Genomic DNA, 25,786 nt, shown 5'->3' with positions numbered 1-25,786 from the left:
TCACTTCTAATCAGTGAAAGAATCGTCACTAACCAATCATGTATCTGACACACCATCCCTTGAAATAAAGGGTTAGTGAGCTCAAAGATGCAGATTTGACCCACACCCTCTTTCTTAAAAGCCTAGGGGATACGCCTTTGGGGATACGAGCTTCGCCTGGCGAAACCCCATGCTTTGAGAGTTCCATTAGAAACTGCCAGCACTTTCTCCACCCGGGAGTCACTTCAGTACCTTGGACTACTATCCCAGGATGCACAAGTTATGATCCATACATTGAAAGTGTCAACGTTAACTCACAAACGCCACCCTCACCAGGTAAATTCGGAGAAGGGTAACAGCTTCTGTAGGTAACGACTCAAATACAGATTTTCATTGTTAGAGTCATGAACCCCTAAGTCTCAGAAGAGTGTTGGAATGGTCATTGGGGAAGTGGTCATTGAGATTTGGCGAGGATCTTAGGAATTAGAGTTGGGATTCGAATATAGGCGAGGAGCTTGCTCTCCACATCGCTCTTCAATTTTCTGAGGATGAGTTGGAAGGAAAGTTGTGGGTGGAAGGTGAGGCACCTATATCATATCTTGGGCGCTTCGTCACTGTTCAGGTCCTTGGCAGTTACCTCATATCGGGGTGTAGAATTTTAAATGTGCATAGGAAGGGGCATTTCTTTCACTCATGTATGTACAGAGGGCAACAATGTAGCAAACTCTTTGACTAAGGAGTATCAACTTGCTAGCTGACGAAAAAGCTTTTGTCCCTTCTGTAGTTTTGTATTTTTTTTCTCTTAATAAAGAAAAGGACAACCAGTCATCTGGATTGATAACAAATAACAATCAGCACTGCGGAGTAATTGGTCCAACTGCCTTTAGTATTAACTTGTGATATTAGTCTATGAGATCATTCTTTTTAATCAAGAATTCTCTAATGTCAACGAGGCACCTTGGCTGGGCCACTGGACATTGTGTCAAGTGCCAACCAATGCCAGGAATTTGTGGCCTGCAAAGGTTTTTCGTATGGAAACCATTAGTAGAGCTCCCGCATTTCTATTATTTGATTAATGCATTTAAATTTTCATTCCAAGAAAGAAAAGCAAGTTTTCAATTTCAAATGTTTCTAGGTGAATATCATTTTAACTTCTTTTATGCTCCTTTTTTCTTAATTTTTGTATTGGATTTAGGCATATTCATTGCTGATGTCAACTTTTTTTTGCAGTTCTTCCCATTGCTCCTAAAACTGATTGCATGGAATGGAGAGAGGTAAGCTCCTTAGCGTATTGATTTTGATTGGTGTAGTTGAATAGAATTGGTTCCTAGTCACCTTTTTTTGTGTCTTCGTAACCTGTGAATCAAATAAATCATGGTGTATCAGATTAAAAATTTATTGGGGTTTGCATATTTGGCATGTCATTGTCGTTTTGATATCTTCTAAAAGGATATGTTGGTCCACATGCCATTTTCTATCATAATAGGTGTCTTCTTTTCATTTGATGTATGTTTAACTCTCTTCTGATTTCTATAGGCACCTAATAGGCCTTCTTGGCACTTGTGTTGGTAAGGAGTACATGAGTACTGCTTACTTTATCTGTTTTCTATCTGATCTTAATAGGTAAACGCTTAAAAAAATGGTAATTGTAATAGGTTTTAAGTGTAAACTATGAGTAATATTTGGAAGAAGAAACTAACAAAGTCAATATAAAAATTTATGAATTGGTTTTATATTAATTATCAAAGGATACAAAAGTATCAACTCTTTTTAAAGTCCAAAGTCCAAATCATTTTCTAATTGTACAATATTGAGAGATAGGCATGGATAAATAATTAAATAGTAGAGATTCTAATAGTGTAAGCTCATGATAAAGATCTTTTCCGAATTTGGAGAATAACAATAAAGTAATACTTCTTTTGATAATTAAATAAAAAATAATCAAAAGTTGATTTCTTGCTTTTCCTGTTTCTCTGATAGTACATGGGAGAATGGATCTGGCAAAGAACTACTTGGAGATGTATGTCGCTATATTTTGTGGAGATATTCATTTAAATTACTATCATATCAGAAGATGAACGTTAATGACACTGTCCTAGTATTATGTGTTTGACATGGGAAATCCAAAAATCGCTTGTCTAGTCAACATAGTTTACGGTAATATCATGAGGTGGCATTTTCAAGTATGTTGGAAACAACTGCCAGCTTGCTGCATGCAATATGTACGTCACGTATGAATCGATGAACGGCGTGGATGAAGCGATGAACGACCTGACTTTTGTTATTAATTCGTCTAGTGTTCATTTCTCAAATATCTTTAAGCATCGTTTTGGTACAAGAGTGATGTGCTGGCATCTTTGTGTTACTGTAATTTGAAATTGAAAGAACTTCTTTTAGAACAAATTTCCACTGTGGAGTCTTGAGGCAGGCATGAGAAACTGATAAGATGTGAATGGGGAGTTCTAAAATTTTTCAAAATAGGAGCGTTTTGTATTGTATTTAAGATCGATTTTTCAGGGTTCATTTCACAAGACTGCCATTGTAGCAGACATGAGAAACTGATAGGATGTGAATTGGGAGTTCTAAAATTGTGCAAAACAGGAGCGTTTTGTATTGTATTGAAGATAAGAATTTCAGGGTTTATTTCACAAAACTTTCATTGTATCAACATCTATAAAATTATATAATGGCCTCTACCAATTACATCAGGAAATGAACCCCCTTTCTCCTTTTTTGCTGACATAATGTCAGATGAATTATGCTTCCTCATTATGGTTGTATATCTGTCTTTGAAGTACTGTAGATTGGAATGAGGGATTGATACTATCACACATGCATACTGCAGATAGTGCTATCTTGCTGATCGAAGCCTCTATTTCTTAGATCCACTTTCATTGGTGTCCTTTTGATATGGTTGATGTTATTAAGGGGCACTTATCTTTCTTTGAAGTGGTGTCAACTGCCTATTTAACCATTGTTTCTGTGCTGGTTTTTGAGCAACGTAATTGCTTCTCTTATACGGGAGCATAGCACTAAGTTTGGATTGGCTATGCATGATTTTAACTCCTGTTGTGGATTAGATTTGTGGCATTCAACCATATCCTATGAGTATTCATAGTAGTATCGTCAGTACTGATATTGTAATGTGTCAAAATTCACAGCTTGCCTAAGCATATACTCGTATTTCGATCTCCTAATAAGCAGTTTATCATCACCACACACTGGAGGTTCATGTGGATAAGTTTCAACATATCTCCTTTACTTAGTGCAGTTCTAGAATTGCCGTGGACTAAGTTGTCTTATTTCACCTTCTTCTATGTTTCTAATTGTCATCCTTCAACCGCGACATGGGATTGCGATTTCATCATTTTCACTACAAATTTGACCCCCTTCAATCTTGCAAGGTGGTTGGGACCAAGGTTGCCAAGGCGGGAATCGAAAGCGGGATTCGATTCGGGATTCGAAAGCGGGAATCGAAGGCTCCTGGGATGGTTGGAAGTGGGAATCGTGGGTTTGCCAGAGAGTCGACCGGGATTCGCCGGGGAATCATCGGGGAATCGCCGGAGATTCGCCGGGGAATCGCTGAGAGTCGCTGGGGAGTTGGGATTCGATGGGGATTCGCAGGGAATCGCCTGGGAATCGGGGTTCCTATAAAGTGGGAATCGGGGTTTTCATAAATTGGGAATCGGGGTTCTTAAATTGGGAATCGCGGTTCCCCAGAATCGGGGATTTGAATCGAATCACGGTTCGGATTCGCGATTCGGGGATTCGCGAATCCCCAACTCCAGGTACGAATCCTGCTTCTCTGGTTGGGACCATCAAGTCTGGGAAAACTACTTCCCGACATTGACACTCTCAATGCAGCTTAATAGCAACTAGCGAGTACCCCTATCCTGGACTCAATTAGGCATCCCTAAGGAAACAATTTTGACGGCGTCTTCAATTTTGTGTTTGAAGAACCTTTGGTTCTGCACTACATCTCCTACTTAGGATTAGTTATGGGCATCCCTAAGGAAACAATTTTGACTGCGTCTTCAATTTTGTGTTTGAAGGACCTTTGGTTCTGCACTAGATCTCCTACTTACGATCAGTTATGCATCCCAGCGAAACAATTCCTATTGCATTTTCAATTTCATGCTTGAAGGACCTATGTTTTGCATTGCTTCAGCTATTTCCGTGTTTTTGCCTTAATGAATTACTTTACATGGTCAATGAAAGAAAATGCTTAGTTGCAAGTATTAAATATTTTACGGTTTCTATAAATTCTTTCTTGAAGGACTGATTTTACTCTTTTTTTAATTGCCCAAAAGGTAATGATCCAATGTTGAACACCATACCATTGGTAAAAGTTTGCAATTGCTGTTACTTTCAACCCCCAATCTTGATCAGGCAGTTGCAAAGCTTTCTGTCTGATATAATTTAATAGTTCTTTCTAGGTGCATTCAGTCTTCAACCATTCACTCTTTCATGTATTAAATGATTTTTCTTTGATAACAGGAAGTGACAAGGGAGAACAGATCCTGATGTATTTACTTTACATTGCAGATTAGAGAAGTCCTTTCTGAAGGTATTCCCAGGAATAATGTCTCCTGGGTCATTTCTTCCACTTTTTCCGTCACTTGTGGATTTGCCGGGTGAGTTTTCTTATACAATTATTTGACATCAGGACCTTCTCTCACGCTTAGTAATTTCATAATTTGTAGATTCCCTATCCTTTAGCCAAGGTTTGTAAACTTGGGACTCAGACTCGAATCACTCAGGGTGTAGCAATGACTAGGCAGAGTCAATGTGGAGACTCAATCGAGTTTGGACAAATGAAAGAGGAGAAAAACAAAGAGCGGAACACACCTCAAAAAAAGTAAGGAGAGGAAGAAGAGCAAAACCTGGAACCCTGGAGGAAAAAAGAACAAAGCACAGTGCATCTCACGGAGAGAGAGAGAGAGAGAGAGAGAGAGAGAGAGAGAGAGAGAGAGAGAGAGAGAGAGAGAGAGAGGTTAAGGAGTAAGAAATGTCAGAAAAAATAGAAAACACATCATTGGATGAAAGAAGTAGAAGAAAAGTCAATGAGAAGGGCCGTACTTGGATATGGAAGCATTCTTCCATTAGGAGTTGGCCGGAGGAGTGTTTGTGATGAAGGAAGCACTTCGTCATGTGTCATTACCATAATAGAAACCCTCACAATTTTCATTCAAAAAACCCTTAAAATATTCTACTTAAATAACATGGCAGTAGACACTCTCGACTCGATCAAGTTTCATTTAGAACAAATGAGAAAGAAAACCTTGACTTGTTCGATTTTCCGCCTCGTTGAGTCATCGAGTTATTAAAAAATCCCAGTTGAGTCGTGACTGTTTTTATATAAAGCCTTGTCTCCTCATTGTTTTATATAAAACCGAGTTGACTCGACAAGTTTTCCAGCTTTCCTTTGAAGCTTTGTTATGGAACCTTTTTGCAATCTATAACTGTGTTTGTGCCTTTTAATATGTTTTTTGGAACTGAGAATTGGATGATGGGAGTCATGTTTATTGTATTCAGCTTCTATTTTGCTTTCACATGCACACCCATTTATTTACATGGTTGTATTTAGATATAGTTTGAAGAGAAGTTTTTGAGTTTGCTAAAGTTACAATAGCTGTTCTTCTTTTTTCTTTTTCTTTTTCCCTTTTTTTAAAAGAATGCTAAAATGCTTTGAAAGAAACAAAGTTCTAAGTAGGGCAGAGTTTGCCCTAAATATCATATATTTAAATTTCCACCGAAACAGACATGAAACGACCAAAATATTTCTATAAGTGTATTAGTGGTATATTATTACACACTTTTTTTGAATTGCATGTGAAATGTGGTTTTTGTATTATGTATAAATATTTATATGAATTGCATGTGAAATGTGGAATGTATTGAATTATCATACATGCACGATAACGCATGTCACTGGGTTTTTTTGCTTATGTGATAATTTTATGTGGTATGTATTGAATTATCATACATGCACGACAACGCATTATCATACATGCACGATAATTTTATGTTGTTGAATCATTGTGGGTGGTTTTTTTGCTTATGTGATAATTTTATTATGAATTTGTGATTGATTATTCTAGCACTTGCTTATGTGATGAGTGGTTAACTTGTTAGCCTCTCCAAAAGAATGCTTAAAAAAACACAAAGATCTATACTAATGTCAAACATAGTTGTCAAACTCTTACGAGTCAACTCTCGAGTCGAGTCGAGTCACTGGGATTTCGAGGCGAGTCGCCCATTCGAGTTGCCTCTGTTGAAGACTCTTACTAGTCGTCTGGTGATCACTGCGGGTCGAGTCGAAAAGCTAAGACTCTTACGAGTTAAATCGAGTCGCTGGGCCTGGTCTTTCTTGTTTTGATGGTTGAAAACTTGGAAGTTGGAAATTAGAACTTAATTATTTTTGTGCATGCAAGTTACAAGCATATAGTTATTTACTAGTATTCAGTACCATGCTATACATGGGTGTAAAATGGTGGGCCCCACGCCATCAAAACATGAGATGTAAAATGGTGGGCTCCGGTCAAATGCATAGGTTTGAGTAGAGATGGTGGACACCTCCTTGTCAATAACAGTAGGGTTAAAATGGTGGGCCCCACCTTCTGCATTGGTTTGGATAGAGACGGCGGGCCCCACGCATCCTTGGCATGTTCATTAAATATTGGGCCCCACCCCATCATAGCATGATGTGTAAAACAGTTGGTCCCACGATATATGCGTGGGCTTGATAGAGTTGGTGTGCTCACCGGATCAAGTGTAAAATAATAGACGCTACCCATGCTATTCTTGGGTATAGAATATGGGCCCACCCCATCAAAAGTTCAAAACATGTTCCCAGGAAAAACTTTTCCCAAAAAAGGTCAATGACATTTGGAATGTTACGTGCTTAGTATATATTATAGATAGATAGATAGATAGATATTTTTGGCTTAGTGTTTTATCTATGTGCAATTGGGTTACATTTTTTACATGCCTCATCTTTTGAGATATAATGATATTTTTTCAACTAAATTTCTGTCGAGTCGAGTCACGAGTCATAAAATTAAGAAATCGAGTCACGAGTCGAGTCACAGGTTGACAACTATGATGTCAAATGCATAAAACAAAATAAATTAGTCAAATTGGCACAATGCCAAAGAATGCCCTATATACAATGAATATCTAGAAACATTTGCTTTAGCTAATCTATCAGCTAAGTCATTAGCCTCTCTAGACGTATGAAAGAAACATGGATGTTTACATATGTCATTGAACTCAATCAAGGATATGATAAATCCATCACGTATGGCGTTAGATTTTAAGGCCCATGAAGAGGGCAATAGGTTTTTCTTCATTATTCATTAATAGCAATTGGCTCTTAAGGTTTATTAGCTTGAACCAAGGAGGATAGAGCAAGATAGAGTTTTCCTTTTGTTTTGTTTTTGTTTTTCTCTCTTTGGAATTAGGGACTTCTCAAACGGTATCTGTGCTTGCAATGGTAAAGGTATTCCTCACGGATAATGGACTGCTTTGGAAATCAGCTTAGTGGATGCTTGCCTTGGCCTATCTTTTTAACACCCAAAAGCCTTCCAACTTCTAGGAGTTGGTATTCCGAGCCTCAAGAAACAGATAAAACTTGTCGAAGTCGAGGCTTGAGTTCCTATTAAATTGGCTCTAAATCATGATTTCGTTGGTTTTTTTTGTTTTGAATGGTGCTTCTTTGTTTCTCCATTTTGTTATAGAACTCAGCTTAGTATAGCTGTGCTGCCTTTTAACATAATGATTCATTTAAAACCAGTATTAGTGGTGGCAATGGAAAAGGTTGAACGGAGCTCAGGGTCTCTCATTGGGAGTAGCATTGCTTCAATCCAGAAGAGTACGGCCCCTGAGGTTATCTTTAGAACTTACTAACATGAGTGTAGTTGAAATGAGTTGTAACCTTTTGATTTCCTATTTTTTGATTGATGCGTATTTATTTTTTGGTTACAGATGCTGCTTGCACTGATGGATGAGGCCTATACTGGGTCAACTATTGAAGATAGAGGGGCTGATTCTGGATCTGATGATAACAGTACTATTGATGTTGTCGATTCTCTATTTCTTGACCTTCTTAAGGATGAGAATGATGGGCTAGCTGTATGCCATCCATCTCTGCTTTTCTCTATACATGTATCATTTTGTACCATGGTTGCACATTTACGGAAGATAGATTTAGGGCATGTTTGGCTGCCAGGAATTGTTTTTTCATGATACTTGCGCAATTGCCAGTATCTTCACTCTCATCTCCACTTGGAGATGCCATTTATCATGAAAAAAATTGTTGGCAGCCAAACGTGCCCTTAGAAGTAACAGTTTTAATGTGTTTGCAGGTATCTGTAGCAAAGACAAGTACCACTACTAGTATTATGCACACAAGATACTTGCAAACACAGTGTACCTGTTTTTGACATTTTGTGATATTCTTCTAGATCACATGCACTTTTTGTCAGCATTATCTATGCAATGGTGTGTGGTTGCAGTTTTCTACAGTTTGCACATTCTAGTTGGCATATACTTGGTGTGTATTTCTTAGAGAGAATTTTTCCTCTGACGTTTGTAAATGATTTTTGGCTAGGCTTTATAGAGTTTTGCAATTGTAGGGGTGCAACTTTCCTGCAGATGATTCTGAAGTTTTCAGAGAATTCCAACATACACCTTATATTTATGTTAATGATAAAGAAATACTTAAATAATTTGAACCACTCTTTACTTATTTATCATTAATCCCAATTTTACTTAGTTTTTTTTTTTTTTTTTTTTTTTAATTTTGGGGTCGCTCAATTTCATGATCAGTATTCAAGGCGATCTTGTCATTTCTTTCTTCATATCACAATCCAATGGTGTGAAGTTCTCAAAAGTAAATGTTTGCTTGGAATTGATATGCTTGCTTTTCAGGAGTTGCTTACTCAAGCTATCAATTGGTTTCCAATGGTCTGAAGTTCTTAGAAGTAAAAGTTTGCTTGGAACTGATATTCTTGCTTTTCAGGAGTTGCTTACTCAAGGTATCAATTGGTTTCACCTGATTCCCTTTAATAGGCGTAAATGAGGTTCAATGCAAGCCTGGAAGAGTAGAGGACATTCTAAAACTCTAGAATTGTTTAGAAGACTTTTGGAGGGTCTAGAAATGCATAGATATATGTACATATTTGTAGGAGTTACTAGAGTATTCTTGTAGATCCTTTGTATAGATAAGTATATAGTGATGTAGTAAACTGTAAACCTTGAAGTTTCTAGGATGGTCCTGGACAAATGTTACCGGGTCACCATTCCACCCTCCTACCTGCAACTTGGGGTCACATGACCCCCAAACGTTGGTCGTTTGCGACTCGGATCGCCAAAAAATGGCGACGCGAAGCTTTGGATGATTTTGCTGAAAAATATGATGAAACATCATTTTCGCATGGTTCGATGCTGACTTCTAGCACGAGACTTGTTCCTCCAAGTTCAAGCAGACCATCAATTTGTCAACTCGGACACAGCAAACTCCCATATCTACCTTTGCAAGAGGGAATACTTCAGTGGACTAAGGAAAGAGAGCTGCGTGGTTTATTAGTTTGATCATTTATCCTATTTTTATGTTTTTATTTTAGAACCGGGTAGTTATTTTCTATTTGCTTTCGTTTAGGATTTAGAGTGCAATATATGCTGGTACATAATTTAGTGATAGTTTGAGATCTTCAAATTTTTATATTTTGGGATGAATTGGAACTGAAATTTTCATTTTGAATAAATATGAATGGCACGCATGAGCTTTTTTATTTTGTTTATTAACTGTGTGTAGTATGTGCCAACCCCAACTAGTTTGGGACAAAGGCTTAGTTGAATTGAGTTGAGTTGAGCTGTATGTAGTACGTATTGTGGGATGATATTCTTGTAAAACTATATGAAATTATATATATATATATATATATATATATATATAGAGAGAGAGAGAGAGAGAGAGAGAGAGAGAGAGAGAGAGAGAGAGAGAGAGACCCGAATTAGTACTCCAAAGTCCAAACCGACCCGCTACCCCAAATAACAAACCAACTTAGCCTATCCTCATCGTACCGCGTGCCAGGCGCTCATCGTACCCTGTACTATTCTCGTACATCATATCGGAACGAACAACATTCCAAGTGGCATTGTCCTGTACCATTTGATGATTGCGAAGTGGCGCAATTCGGACTATTGGTATGAGAGAAGGGAGCCTACAAATAGGGGTCAGAGGGAGCCTACAATTCTGTACCTCATGTTCCTTCATTGCAGGTTTGCCGGAGAAGTTTGGAGCTGCATTCTTAGGAGATTTGGGATGTCGTGGGTACTGCCCTCTAAATTATCTGACCTCCTGGATAGTTTTTCATTTGCGCTTTGGCCGAGGAAAGGGAAGATTGTATGGAGAGTGCTGAAGTTGTCCATTATTTAGTTATTAAGGAAAGAGAGGAATTTTTAAACTTTTAAAAGCTGTCAAAGGTCGTTACTTTATTTTCATGATGATCATATCTCTTCCCATCTCGTGGGTGAAGATCCTTCCTTAAAGTTCATATCGAGTTCTGATGACTTCAGACAATGGTAGAGGGAAATTTGCTTTAGTAAGGAAAAGGAAGAGATAATCATCCTCATGCGGTTACTTCCAGGGGCCTGGTTTGGTTAAGTTAAACTTCGACGGATCGAGTTTGGTAACCTAGGTCCTGTTTTAAGAGAGAGAGAGAGAGAGAGAGAGAGAGAGAGAGAGAGAGAGAGAGAGAGAGAGGGAGTGGGCTTTCTCTGATCCTATAGGGCACATAAATTATAATGACGCCGAATTGAGGGCAATTCAGGATCACAGAGAGTTCATATCTGGGTAGACTGATTGTGGAGGGACTCTATCAATGTCATCAGGTGGATGGCTTGGAGGTTCGGTAATATGGTCTAAGAGATTCAGAACCGACTGAAAGGGTACCCGGTCCGCTTTCAGCATGTTAGAAGGTTGGCGGAAGTGATGCGAATCGGTTAGCCCGAGTGGGATTTAATAGGGCTCGTATGGAGATTTTTGACCTTCTTCCCTTTTAAGATTCCTTTTTGCTTGGTGTTCTTGTGTGCTTTGTAGCTTTTCTTTCCATCTCGGTCTCAGGGGTTTCCCCCTCCTTTCGGTAATAAAATATCTTTACCATTCAAAAAAATAAAATAAAAATAACTACAGATAAGCCATCTCCAAGATGGACTCGTCCCCCTAACAGGTTTGATAAGCAGAATTTTTAGTTCTAGTTTGGGGAATTCCGGCCATGGTGAAATTCAAATGTGATAACTCAATGGGCTTTCTCTGTTACTATTGATGACACGGATGCTAATGAAATGGAGGTTCAGGATCTGCTAGCTGGTATTCATCTTATTGACCCCATTGAATAGGTCATCTTCTTGTGGAAGGTGACTTGCTGAATGTGATCTGGTTGTTGAAATTGGGGGCTAGCTACCTATGGGGGTTTGCTGATGCGATTGAGGTTGTAGACCGTGTTGAGAGGTACTGTTTGGTGTTTCAACACATTTGGTGACCTGACAATAGTGAGGCAGATCAGCCCGTACAGGGGTGGAGAGGCCGAGCTTGGAGACTTTTGCTTTCTTCCCCTCAGTGGTGGAGAGGCCGATCTTGGAGCCTTTTGATTTCTTAACTCCCATTCAAAAAATATAATGAGAAAAGTTTGCTGGCCCCAATGCTATTTTAAACATATAAATGTCAATTTATTTATAGATACTAAATATTTCATACATGTAAATTTCGCAGTAGCTATTTAATACCTTTTAGATGTAAATTCCTTTATTTATCAATACCATATATAATGGGAAAACGTGGGAGGCGCTTGATGTTATTTTAAATCTTATAAATGCAAAGTTTTCTTTAACTTTTAAATACCTTATACATGTAAATTTCTTTATAACTATTAAGTATCTTATACATGTGAATTACTTCATAGCTGTTGAATACTTTATGGGTGTAAATTTCTTTATACCTTTAAGTACCTTACATTTTAAGATTTCGTTCTATTTTTACATCATAAAAATTTAGTCATAAAGCAAGTATTTTTAGCATGAATAATGTTCGCCCATACTGCGTGCCATTTTCTTGTTAGGGTAGTTGTACAAACACCGTATGCATTTTTCCTCTTAGTTCGTTCATGCCACAAACATAGATAAAAAATTCTACATCAATGCAACAGAATGAAAAGGATGCTGTTCCCCATGCAAGGATTCTAGGGCTTAGATTGTGCAGATTTTTGGAGGATATGGAAGTAGAGCAGGATAGATTTTTTTTAGGTAGGACAGTTTTTTTTTTTTTTTTTTTTTGACCTAGTGGGAAGAGAGCTTGTTAAGTAAAGATGATATTATTTAGTGATCTGTTCCGACGTGTGAGATTAGGTCTACAGTTATTTGGTCTTCCAGGGATTCATCTTTAACATATTGAAGATTTGTCCCATTTCTTGAGATGGTACCAATTCATCAATCACAACTCTGAGATAATGCTTGCATTTCAACGCAGCATTTGGATTAGATTAATGCAATATTGGTTGTTTACAAGGATATCATATTCTTTCAGCTGTACATGAATTAGGTTCCCTGATTCTGCTCATTTCCCAGATTTTGGTCTCTGAGATCTTATTGATTTCTGTTTGTTATGGGAATATATTCTTCTAGTTTGTGCATATTTGTATGCTCTATATCTTATGGTTTGCATTTTGTTCTCCATGAAATTTTGAAAAACTAGCGGTGAGTTTTGGATTGTTTGAGTTTCCATTTAGTTACTTTTGTTTCTTTCTTTTCCTCTATATCTTAACCTCAGGTTATTTGGAGTGGATGTTATAATTTATCCTGGAGTGTTGTGCTTCATTTTTGGTACCTATTATGGCCACATGGGGTCTGACCAGAACATGGATTTAAATTTCGTCTGAAACTGATTTTTTTTTTTTTTTCCAAATTTCTTTCATTTCGGCCAAAGTTGTAATAATTTCTGTCAAAATGACCTAATTTTGGGCGAAATTGAAACCGATTTTAAATTTCGGTCCCGGCCGAAATCTGAAATTTTTGTTGAAATTTCGGTATTTCGGCCGAAATTTAAAACAATGGACCAGAAACTTTTTTTATTCTTTTTACCTTGATGGGAGAAATAAATACATGACAGTCTTTCTCTTTTTGCATATCAGGAGCGGCACTGGACATCTCCAAGGATAGCTACTGCATTACAAGCTGCAATTAATACCGCTCAATCAGATAGGGTAAAACAAGCACTGCGTATGGCGCCTCGGTTTCTTGATATGTATTTTGCAATAGCATTGCGGGATATCAATGATTGTATGTTGCATTTCTGTTTAAAATTTTATATTTTAACTTTTCTTTTGCATTGCAACATCCCGTCTTTAAGGTATGCTTTCCTGTTTTAAAGCTAACTCTATTGAATATTGATGGAAGTTTGAAAATTCTTGTGTGGTTGCTGCAGCACTAATTTGTGCATTAATTTCGCTACTTATGTCGAGAAATGACACGGTATTTCCAGACAGGGTTTTCGCATCTGAGGTGGGTGAATGACATTATATTGGTACCGATGACTAAATATAAATTGAGGTCATTATTCTCATCACTGTTGTTTTTGGTTTGATCATGTTGAGATACAGGGGAACTGTGTCATTTTGTATCTTTTGTCACTTATGGGTGCCATTATTGTAAATAATATTATAATATAATACAAAGAGGGGTTGTGAGATGTCTTCATTCATACTCTCCCCCCATGATTTCTCCATCCATCTTCACCTTTTCTCTCTTCCATGCCTTCTCTTCTCTTACTATAGATCTAATCAACTTGTCCACTTGGTATCAGAGCAAGTCACAAGGTTTTCCACTATGTACAATGGGCGGATCATAAATCTCTTCCTCTTTATCATTTTTTAGCTACCCCACCAAAAGTCATCCTTTTTTCAATGAAATTTTAACCATGGGCTCATCTCTCCATGCATGAAAAAACCCTAGATTTTGCCCTAGATTCCAAGCCTAAAGGGCGTGATTTTGAGAGTGGGTCTTTCCCTGGTGCCCGACAAGTTTGAAACTCAATCAAGGCTGCATATTCTTCTCAGGCATGGCCGGGTCTTTCAAGTGTTCAAAACTAGTATGAACTGCGTGTGTATTATCATTTATCTAGGCAAATTTATCCACATGGATACAATACCGATGCAAGTGCCACTATTGTTGGATATTTTTTACATTTTTATAACAATATATATTAGTGCCTTCACATGATCTCATCAATTATTCATATGTTGGATATGCTACCGTTGCTCGAGTTTGTCTCTTGGTTATGGAAGATGGTGAGTTTTATCATCATCCGTTTCTTTTTTCTTTGTTGGTGTCTATTTCCTATCTGAGCATCATAGCTTGTCTATAGGTTTCAACAGTTAAATATGAAATTGAATGTGACTTTCATTTTATACTACACCTTTTTAAAAGTATATGAGCTCTCTCTCTTTCTCTCTCTCCTTATATTACTAATGCCAAATTATTTCTATTTGGTTACGTCTAATTTGATGACTTTAATATTGGAGAATGGTTAATTCACCAAAATTATCCAGGAAATCACTCCGTAGTACTGGCCTTCATATTTTTTTTTGAGAAATATGTATTGCCTTTCCATTGATTGAAACAAATGTCCTAGGATATATGGATTTCTATGTCTAAAGTGAGAGTGTTACTTCTTGAAATTCTCATAGGAAAGCATTCTTAAATTATATGCGTTTTCAATGTCAGCGGAGATCCCCAAACTAGTAAACCTATGGTGCAATACATGTTTGTAGGTTTGGAAGAGGCTTTTGGAATTCATTCTAGCTGCATTTCTGCGGTCTCCGGATTTTGTTGCATTATTGAAGGTAATTTCTTGACAAAATCTGGCCTATATATTGTTTAATGTTGCCGCTTGGTTAGTTAATATTATGACATTTATATGGAAATAATTTTCTTCTGCTGAGCCATACCTTTGTTTTTCTAAGTACTGGAAATTTATTAAAAGGAAAAATGAGGCTGATAACTTAGCTAGGGCCGGGGTCAACAGGGCCAGCTTAGAGCTCTTCAATTTCCTCCCCCATGAAGCTTTTCTAATTTCTTCTCTTCCCCCTTTCTGTTTTTCCTTCGCTTGTATTGGCCGTCTCACTCGCAGGTTTTTTTGCGTTCCTTTTAATGAAATTCTCCATCATTCAAAAAAAGGAAAAATGAGAGGTTACAGCAAGGGCAGTAATTGCCAAACATATAGGACATCCCTATAGGCCCTTCTCTTGGCAAATATGTCCACAATCTCATGAGCACATCAAGGGATATGTGAAAAATAATCCTCCCTATACTGGAGTCTAAGGCCACTGCTCAGTAAGGGCAGAGAGGCTTGCTCTGTCAACTTTCGAGCGAGAGGTTTGTAAGTGAATTAAGTTCAATATCATTGTTCAAGCCTAGCATTGACCACATCATCATGTCATATGAGTCCCTTTCCATCCAGAAACTTCCTTCTACATCATGAACAAAAAATTTGAAGTCCGTCAAGAAGTGCCCTAGGTACCCGCTTCATTGGAGTCCACTACCCTGATTGAGTTGGAGAAAGCCATATCACCTCCACTCATCATTACTAAAAATAATACCTATCCCTGCTACACTTGGATTTCCGAAAAGTGCCCATCAATGTTGGGCTTGATCACCTGAAGCGAGGGAGGGGTCCAATTTGGCATGCTCTTTCCTTTTCCCCCCCCCTCTCCTATTCACAGGAATGACCCACATTATGCCAAACTATGAAAGAGTTGCACTCCAAACTTTTCTAAAAACTGGGCGATGTATGGAAAGGTGTGTGCAAGATTCTTTATCCATCTTGCACAAAAGATATTGGTTGACCATGTGATAATTCTTCGTCAAGCAAGTTGATTATGTTGATTTTTGAGGTATGACCGTCCACCCGAAAGTTTGAAGAGGGAACTTGGACCCTCTAAATCATTTCAAGAGAAGATGGACTCTTGGAAGATCCCACTAGTTTTTGGTGACCAAATCGTGCGGTCCTCGATCAAAGAAGAGACATTTACCTCCTCAAGATGAATTGACGACTCTAACAAAGCCTAACTTACTATTTTTAAGACTTTGATGCATGACTCATCCCCACACTACTACCCTACCTTCTGCCCTCGCATCACAATAAAAATAATCATCCCCACGTCACTGACTGACCTATGGAAGCTCCGATAGGCATGGCGTAATGTGACACGACCCAACTGCTCATGCTACTGAACTATACCTTAAAAATGGTTATATTATAATTTTATTGTTTAAAATTGTTCTTGGGCAAATAAATATAGTAGTAACTGCTTAAGGTAAGATATTTAAATATAAGCAGCTTTATGGTACATTGGTACTATACTTCATTTTTAACTCATTTTTCTTTTTCTTTTTTAATATGGGTTTTTTTATGTTATTTGGATTATGCTAAACATTAGATGATTAATTAACATCCGCTGTATTTAGAAACATTTTAAATGGAAGTCATGATCCATTTTAAGAGCTTGCTGTCAACATGATTGTATTGGTTACGTATTATCTCAAAAAAATGAAAGAAAAAAGAACATGATTGTATCAGTTAAATGTCACTTTCTATTTATATTATTGAGAAACATTTTAAATGGAAGTCATGATCCATTTAAAGAGCCTGCTGTCAACATGATTATATTGGTTAAATATTATCTCAAAAATGAAAGAAACAAGAACATGATTGTATTAATTAAATATCATTTTCTATTTCTATTATAAATTTTAACCATAGTTTACTCTATGATTTTATAAATATCTCTGCAAGGTTTTCTTTTATTTATGATCCTGTCTCAAGATCTTATAGAGATACGTTTTAAAACCATCTGAAATCCTGCAGAAGCCTATCATCGATAGACTTGGGGAAGCTTATGATAGCACTGCAAAGGTAAGAAGAGTACCTCTTTTGTCCATTTCTGGCTTTTATTGTTATTTTATTTAAGGAATTAAACCCTCACAGTGTTGGTCTAAGATTTTAATCTATTCTTACCAATTGAAATTTTGATTCTTTCTTAGAGCACAAAATGGAATTCTATTTGTATGCCATGAAAATAATCTTAGATTTTTTTTCCCCATAAACAATTTTGTTCGACAGACAGAGTTGGCATTACAATTGTGTTGGGCTATTGGAGAGTATGGAGGTGGAGGAATGTCTCACAAGGATGCAGCTCGAGAGCTTTTTGAGAGCTTAGAATTACTTTTGTATGAGAATCTTTCATCTAGGTTGGTTTTCAAGTTGGCCATGCTGTCTAAATTTTTCAAGTTTACTTTATAAATGTTTGATTCTGTACATTCATTCTCTTTTTTCGCTTATTTTTGTTTTTGTTTTTTGGAAAGTCGTCTGGGCTTAAGTCAGGAGTCAACTCTTACCTCAGATGGTGCAGCATTTAGAAAATCGTCTCAGGCTAGGCTTCTATGTTTTGTTGTGACAGCTATTGCAAAGCTTGCAACTTACCACCGTGAGTTGCTTCCAAGGGCCCGTGTTTCTTTGGCTAAGGTTTGTCACTCATGAGGATTTAGAACATTTTCCCCCTGTTTGGATACGTGGATTTCTGAATCCAGATTTTAGTTTGAAAGCAGTGTAAAATTCTGGATTTTACAATGGAAGTAGCTTTCAGATGTGGGGGAAGTAGGTTGCAGATGAAGGGTTTAAGTAAGAAATCCAAGTTTTAGAAATCTCTCCCTCATCCTGAGATTTTTAAAACCTGGAAATAGGGGCAGTCTCCTACTCTCTTGTTCGACGGAAAGAAGGGCAAGAAATCAGAAACGACAGACGTTCTCCTTTTCTCGTCTTCCATCCACGATTTTGAGGAAATCCAAGATTCTAAAATCCGCGAATCCAAACGGCCCCTTTAAGTTTTTTCAAATGATGAGATATGGTTGTATACAATATCCTACTTCAGGCAAGATGAGTAATAATAGATTAGTGCAACAGGTAGCTCGATCTCGAAACTCAGACATGAGGGTTTGGAGGCGTGCTCGTGATTATTTGGGTTTGATGAATGAGCCAGCGATTTGTTTGTCCGTTCTTGGTCCTTCAAGCAAGTACCACCAGAATCCTGGTACTGTCAACTGGAGTGAAGGAGGTTCAAAGATGATTTCTCATATTCCATTTTACATTCTGAGTGAACAAGAAGGTAAGGGTATAATCTTCTATTAGTATACTAGAGTTTATTGTGGCTTGGAATTATTTTTATGAAAAATTTAAATGAGTTCTTAGATTGGAAATTTAGTATAAAGATCTCCCATGACTTTTTTTTTAAAGGTTCTGTTTTTTATTGCTGGATAATTATTCTATTTTAGTATAGTTTGTAAGATAATGCTGCTTTGTCATTGAAATTGTACTGGTATTATTTCTTTGTGTGGTATATGCATCTCAAAATTTTCATGGCATCCGATTCCAAATTAGTTTCATTAACATGTAGGATCATTAATGACAGTACCATGTGGAATGCTAGGGAAAAACATTGTGCGTTCAGTAAAATCATAGTGGTATAATAGACATGCTACATTGCTACCACACTCTATGGGTAGGAGTTAGTAATTTAAATTTAATCACTAATTAATGAGATGCATTTTTGGGAATTGATGAAAAAAATGAGCAATGATAGATGCAAGGACACCCTTGCATAAAGAGCTGGACAAGGACCCATGATTGGTTCCACGTCATTAAGTGTAACTGAATTTACTTTTTCAACTGATTTTAAATGGTTACACTTAATGACGTGGAACCAATCAAGGGCCCTTTTCCGGCTCTTTATGCAAGGACGCCCTTGCATCTATCATTCCTAAAAAAAATTGTATGCTTATTGGTTCTGATGGATTTTGTTGTGTTCCTACCATGCTGGCAGGAATTGTATGTTGGTTTTGTTCCAGTGCTTGATATTTCTATCCAAGGGTTAGAAAAATGTTCTGGGTACGTTTTTAGTATGGTATTATTACTGTTAATGTTGGAACATCTTCATCTATGCATGAGCATTCAAAGTTAAAAGTAGAAGAAAAGAAGAGGAGGAAGAAGAAGAAGAGAGAAATAGGAGAGAAATGAGGAGGAAGAAATCATTTAGGTCGCTTAACTCCAACCTCATGAAAGTGTTATACTTCTAATACTCAAGTTATTTACAAGCTATGTTGCATGGATTTTGTGCGCCTCTATGCCAAATCCGTGTCGACACGTTTCGACGAGCGAATCAGACATGGATTCACATGGGACACACCTGGAATCTTGTCGTAGTCGTGTCCCCACACGAATGCTATTTTTTCGGGTGAATCTGACACTTCATCGTCTCTTTTAAAATGTGAATCCCGTATATGTTTCCTCTAAATGTGTTTTTTTCTAACTATTTTTATATAAAAACACAACCCTCAAACATTGACCTCCCTATCTCGCCCTCCACCCTCAAACATCGACCCCCTCCCCCCCCTCCTTTCTCCTTTCTTTGACTCCCTTAATAAAAACCCCAACGCCTCGATCCTTCTCTTTTTTAATGGTAAATATTTTGTATTGTGAGAGCAGGAAAAACCACAACCAAATACAAGACCTCCTGCCAATCTGGGAGGCAACCATATGGTTGCTTCACAACTACCCCTAAGAAAGCACCCTTTCTTTCAAGGTGGCCGAAAGTCAAAGACCACTAAATCTTCTTTGGAGACTCTTTCCATAGCCTTCCTTGTCAGCCTCACAATTAGCAGATCTTTTAACATGCAAGAATGAAATTGTTTCACCTTCGATTTTATCCTGAATCTCGTCGAACCAATGGGCGAACCTCCAAGGACTAGGAAGACTACACTTAAGCCACTTGATGACATTAAGGGAATCGAACGCCTCAACCCTCTACGCTCAATTTTTTCATGAACACACACACACACACACACACACATATATATATATATATATAGATTAAATTTAATTTTTTATTTTATTTAATAAAAATTATTGAATCCATGAATCTTATTTTTTTGAATTTGTCAAATCCGACACCTTGAATGAATCCATGTCGGATCCCGACACGTGAATCCGAATCCATGCAACATAGTTTACGATGAATACCATTAGGGCCATTGAGTGATGGACCCTATCAAACTAATATAAGTTAACAACTAGATCTAAGACTTCAATTTGTAAACTAATGGATTTTTTAGTGGCCTAGTGGGCCCTATCTCACTATCTCACTTAAGTTCTTCAGCACTCCCCCCTTCAAGCTGGTGCATAGATGTCATCCATGCCTAGCTTGGAACAGTTACTTCTGAATCGGCCTTGTTCAAGGGCTCGAGCTAGGGCTTTTGTAAATATGCCCGCTAAATCATCTTTGGATGTCACACATGGCATAGATATCAATTTATTGACAATTTTTTCACAAATGAAATAGCAATCTACTTCATTGTGCTTAGTTCTTTCATGTAACACAAGATTGCTGGCAATGTAAGTAGCAGGTTGGTTCTCATATGCATCTTCATAGGTTTGGGAAACTGTGAATCCCAGTTCTTCTACTTAGGGTCTTCAACCATATCGATTCACGGGCTGTGTGGGCCGTTGCACTAGATTGGGCAACTACATTCTACTTCTTGTTGTGCCAAGTGACTAAATTCAAATGTATAATGGCCAACAGTTGATCAGCGGTCCGAAGGTTATCCTGTCCACTCTGCATTTGAGAAACTTTTGACTCTTAAATGACATATTTTTTTGATCCCTTTCACTAGAGCTCCCTTGACATACCTTGGAATATGCAGAACAACTTTCCATTGATCCACAATAGGACTTTTCATGAACTGACTGACAGCACTTCCAGCGAAGAAAATATTCGGGCATATGATAATGAGGTAGATAAGATTCCCAACTAGATGATCGTATCTGTGGGGATTTTGTCATTGTCGAACTTCATGGTGGGATCTGTTGGAGTATCAATAGGCTTTGCCCCCAACATTTTGTTTCTGACAAAAGGTTTGTAATAATAATATTGTCCGCATGTACAACAAGAATCACAATCTGATTCGCTTGTTTACATACAAAACTGAGTGATCCACGTAGCTATGAAAAATCGATATTTCTTGATGATATAATTAATTTTTTCAAACCAAGCACGAGGGAATTGTTTTTTTTATCATAGATTGTCTTTCTTAGTTTTCATTCTTTGTATGATCCCCCCTGCGCAACATACCTAAGAGTTGCTCCTTATAAACGTCTTCATTTTAGATCTCCTTGTAGAATGGCATTTTTGACATCTAGTTATCACAATTGCCAATTGAGATTTTGCAACAAGTGCATAAGTTTGCGAATAATCAATGCCTAATGTTCGTGTATACCCTTTTGCAACTAGTCATTCCTTCAAGCACTCAATGGCACCATGAAGTAGATACTTCACTGAATAAACCCAACAACACTTGTTTTTTTGCATGTTGTTCTGAAAAGTGCAACGTATGATTATATTTTTATCTGCTCATCTCACCATCCATTGCCTTCCACCATCCATCACGAGGCATTGCTTCTTGATGAGTACATGGTATAACAGTAGACGAAAGAGAAGTAACAAAGGTTTTGTAGGTAAGAGATAAGAATCAAAAGACACAAAGTTCAAAATTGAGTGTTGAGTGTGCGTCCATGTATCCCATGTTTTTAAAATCGTACGGTTCACGATTTGAATCGTAAGTCGAGGGTCGAACGATTCAAATCGGAAGGAAGAATCGTTTTTCGTAAAAAATCTTACGATTCGACTTTGAATCATGCGATTTTTACGATTCTTTTTTGTTCGCTTTTTTTTTGTGGTGGGCCCTTTATGATTAGAAATAAATCGTATATGAACCCCCCCCCGACCTAACTTATAACCTAAAAACAAGTAAAGAAAACCCTAACTCTATTATTCTCCTCCTTTTTCTCCTTTTCTTTCCTTCTCCTCCTCATCGTTCCTACTTCTACTAATACTGGCCCCAAGTTTGGATTTTACTAATCATGAAATTTTATATTTAATTTAATAGTTTTGAATGAAAATTAGATAATTACTCATTTTATTCTTATTTTTTAATTTTTTTTAATGTTTTCCTCATTTTTATATATAAATATGAAAAAATCTTAAGATTATGATTCGATACGATTCGAACCCTATTGTGATTTAAGATTCAATTCTGATTTTTAGAACCTTGCATCTATCTTTATGAACAATAATAGGAAGATCAAGTGGAGGGGGATCAACCATCAGATTTGCAGACGCTGAAGGTTATTGAGGGATAGGTTGATTCAAAAGCCTTAACTTTCTGTCGGATATATACCTATATGGGCTACCAAGGGACAACCTTACGGTCCAAAGATTGCTTACAAGTAACATTTGTACCTTCTAGAGGAACAACTGTGGGTAACAGTGGGGTGAAAAAGGAAGGAACAATATTGGGAATAGAGGATTATGAATGAGCTAACAAACAATTCTCGAAAAACGTGACATTGGCGACACAGGATTATAACAATGATACCCTAAGTACAAGAGTATCCTAGAAAAACTCACTTACCAGACGAGAATCGAGTTTATCTAATCCTAAAATCAAAGAGCTAAGAAAAGATTCTTGAAGGTAACATCGGCACATACATACTTTTTATGGGACACAGGATTGTAACAATGATACCCTGAGTACAAGAGTATCCCAAAAAAAAAAAAAAACACACTTGCCAGATGAGAATGGAGTTTATCTAATCCTAAAATCAAAGAAGATTAGAGTTTATCTAATCCTAAAAATAAAGAATTTACAAAACACACAAAAAACTTAAAACGAAAATAGAGAAAGATGGTCGCTCGGGAAACATAAAACTATGGAGGCTTCTCACTCTAGATAGAAGAAAGCATCCTATTTATTAAATAATAGCAATGAGCGTCACAACTCCCCAATATACCTTGGAAAATTCATATTTATTAAAAGAAGTTAAGTATCAGAACAAGATGTTTAATTTAGGATGCAGAGTGAGCCAGATAGCTTTGAAATAGATGATTAACATTCTTTGGCATTTTCAGGATGTAGGATGTCCACATTATTACCCACTTGATAATGAATTTCCTTATGAAAGAGTTAGATAGAACTTCAGAATGTTCAAATATGGCCATGCATGTGTGAGTAGTCATCCACAAAATTAACAAAATGTGTAGGTACATATAAAGTTGGAACACAAGATAGTCCCCGAACATCATAATGAACAATCTAGAAAGGAATTAAAATCCTTTTTATCTTGTTTAGTAAGAAATAGGGTGATACTTATCTAGCTGTCACGCATCACAATCTAAACTAGGAATGCACTCATGACTTGGAACAACTAATTTTAAAACTACTGTAGTGAATTATGTATTTTGCCATTTTGCAGATTCAATTAATCAAGAAATTATCATGCTATGTTAGTATATTTCAAACTCTGCGTATACTGTTTCTTCAGTGTTATTAATTATTGTGGTCTTCACATTGAAATGGATTTTTTTTTTCTGTCTTTTCTCCATTTTGCAGGCCCTCCATTTCATGATTTTTCTTTTTCGGACATCCTCCCAAGAAGATAATGGCATCTCACTTTGTAGAACGAGAGATAGTTGACAACCCAGCTTATATTCTCTTGTATGAATAGATTTGTATCATGAGTTTTCATATAATTTCTTGTGAGCTACTAACCCATGGTATTTTGGGTAGTAGCATAGAAGAAATGACAAGAAAAGAGATACTATTTTCAGGTTTTTCATATAATTTTCTTTGACATCTCTTGTGTATTCACTTTTTCTGCTTTATTGTTAAAATGAAGAAGCTTGATGAAGATAAATGCTTTACTTGGTGATAAATTAGAAATTGACAGTTTTTGGGTTGGTTTACTTCTTGGTTATACTCAGTTTCCATATTATTTTCCCACGACATTTTATTCCTGCAATTTGAGTTTGGCTGATCATTTCCTCATGAAGGGAAATGATATCTGCCCTCCTATTTTTATAATGGCATTGCTTACTTTACTAAACACTTGTTTAATTGGATGTTAAAGCTCTTTTGGCAATTTAAATAAGTTTTAACAGTCAGTTTAGATGGTTTAATGTAATAAAAAGGGCATCATTAGTCGTTACTAAATCGATGGTATGCTCATGTCATGCTTCTTTCAAGAATTTCATACGTCAATGCTATTCAGAAGGCAGATGATATTGGCACAACCATGTTTTGATAATAGGCACTGTCCTGTGTAATTTAACCTGCTGTCTAAGGCTGCTGAGAGCTTTTTGGGAATTGTAACAGCTGGGCAAGTATATAGGACAAGGCGATTGAGTATATAGGACATGGCGAGTTAAAGCATATTATAATTTATAAATGGAAAGTGATATATTTGCCCCCCCCCCTCTTCCCTGGGCCATCCGGATGGAGGGTAAAACGAGCTGGAGGATGAGGCCTGAGTGTTACTGTCAATTAATTGGTGAACAGTCCTTAAAAGCTCCCAATAGAGAGTTCTGCACCAAACATGCATTTAAATTTCAGTTTCGGTCCCAATTTCGGACTTGGCTCACCGAAATTTCGTTCAAAATCCGGTAAAAAAATTAATTTCGGCCGAAATTTGTTAATAATATTATTTTAAAAAATAAATAAATTTGATATTCTCAAACTTTCGGCTGAAATATCTGTTTCAGTCCCAACTGAAATCCGGATGAAATTTAAAACTATGGCACCAATATAGTCAGTGGAAAAACCGAAATTGAGGAAGAATAATCGTTAAGGATCCGGTGGCTACATCCATCAGCTTGCAGACAGATTTTTCTTCCTTGATGAAAGACTTTGCAATCACAGATGAAATCCACGAAAATCCGAGACGAAGCTCATCTTTGTTTCCTGAAATTCTCTAAAAACTATCAAACAAGACGATCTAGCATGGGGATGCAAAGATCTGGTACAACAAAGGGAACCTTGCAAGTTACAAGGTGAAGATCAAAAGAGAAGGAAGCTTGATGATCAAGCTTGTATTTTCTTCTCACTTGGACAGTTTCAACAAAGCAATTCTTCAAATGAAGCTTGCCCTCCAAAAGGAGAATTCCCAAAATTCAAATACAATGTCACGTTGGCTTTTATAGCCTGTTACAAACACCAAATCCCTAAACTAACCTTTTTTACGAAATAACTGAATTGGTCACGAAAAGACTAAAAGATGTCTAAACTACCACTGAGTGATGAAATTTCCTATACTAATGAGCTTGTTGGGCTGATGTAGTCTTTGCCAATGGTAGGTTCCTGAATCATACATCTCTTTTGAGTTCTCCATCGGCCTCATCATTATCGAAAAATAAAGATGATCCACACTCTATTGAATACAATGGTTCAAAGGTTGAATGATGGTGCTAGTAGCTCAATGGTTGATTGGATATATCCTTCCCACGAACATGAAATGTCACCTCCTCACGATTGTATGTATCTTGGGAACCCGACTCTACTCCCTAATGAGCTTGTTAGGGTAGTTCTTGATTCAATCAATTCAAACAAGCTAAGAGCACAGCACAGATACATAGCCCCAACCTTAACAATCGGACTCTACTTGCAGCCCCTCACTGACACAATCCCCTCATACTGACTTGATGACTGACCTACAGAACTCAAAGTTTCTTGCGCAGAGTGGGGCAACGGCTACATCAAGCAGTCACCACAGGCCAGTTTGTTTGGCACAACAGGACATAGTCTAACACTGAAAATCTTATCCTCATCATACCTCTTTTCCTTCCTGTCTCCCATCCGCCTGTCTTCA

The 25,786-nt window shown here is 37.2% G+C and overlaps 1 protein-coding gene across 2 annotated transcripts in view; it reads left to right on the top strand.

Annotated features, from left to right (window-relative positions):
* Positions 1-23,888, top strand: part of LOC143854933 (AP-5 complex subunit zeta-1) — a 39,827-nt gene extending 15,939 nt beyond the window's left edge. Inside the window, exons 6-17 of one of the 2 annotated variants that reach the window (XM_077365072.1) lie at positions 1,210-1,253; positions 4,525-4,613; positions 7,775-7,866; positions 7,966-8,112; positions 13,170-13,317; positions 13,463-13,539; positions 14,808-14,879; positions 16,904-16,951; positions 17,159-17,286; positions 17,401-17,560; positions 17,999-18,200; positions 23,536-23,888. In XM_077365072.1, coding sequence (XP_077221187.1) covers positions 1,210-1,253; positions 4,525-4,613; positions 7,775-7,866; positions 7,966-8,112; positions 13,170-13,317; positions 13,463-13,539; positions 14,808-14,879; positions 16,904-16,951; positions 17,159-17,286; positions 17,401-17,560; positions 17,999-18,200; positions 23,536-23,585 — 1,257 coding nt within the window. In that variant the 3' untranslated portion in view covers positions 23,586-23,888. The remainder of the gene's footprint in view (positions 1-1,209; positions 1,254-4,524; positions 4,614-7,774; positions 7,867-7,965; positions 8,113-13,169; positions 13,318-13,462; positions 13,540-14,807; positions 14,880-16,903; positions 16,952-17,158; positions 17,287-17,400; positions 17,561-17,998; positions 18,201-23,535) is intronic. The other variant, XM_077365073.1, reaches the window with a different exon arrangement.
* The last annotated feature ends 1,898 nt before the right edge of the window (positions 23,889-25,786 follow it).

The sequence above is a fragment of the Tasmannia lanceolata genome, unplaced genomic scaffold (genome assembly GCF_043159265.1).
Source record: "Tasmannia lanceolata isolate RefF3 unplaced genomic scaffold, GAP_Taslan_0.1 ptg000020l, whole genome shotgun sequence".
NCBI lineage: Eukaryota > Viridiplantae > Streptophyta > Magnoliopsida > Canellales > Winteraceae > Tasmannia > Tasmannia lanceolata.
The sequence above is the reverse complement of the archived record's forward strand: the minus strand, read 5'-3'. Positions and strand labels throughout refer to the sequence as shown.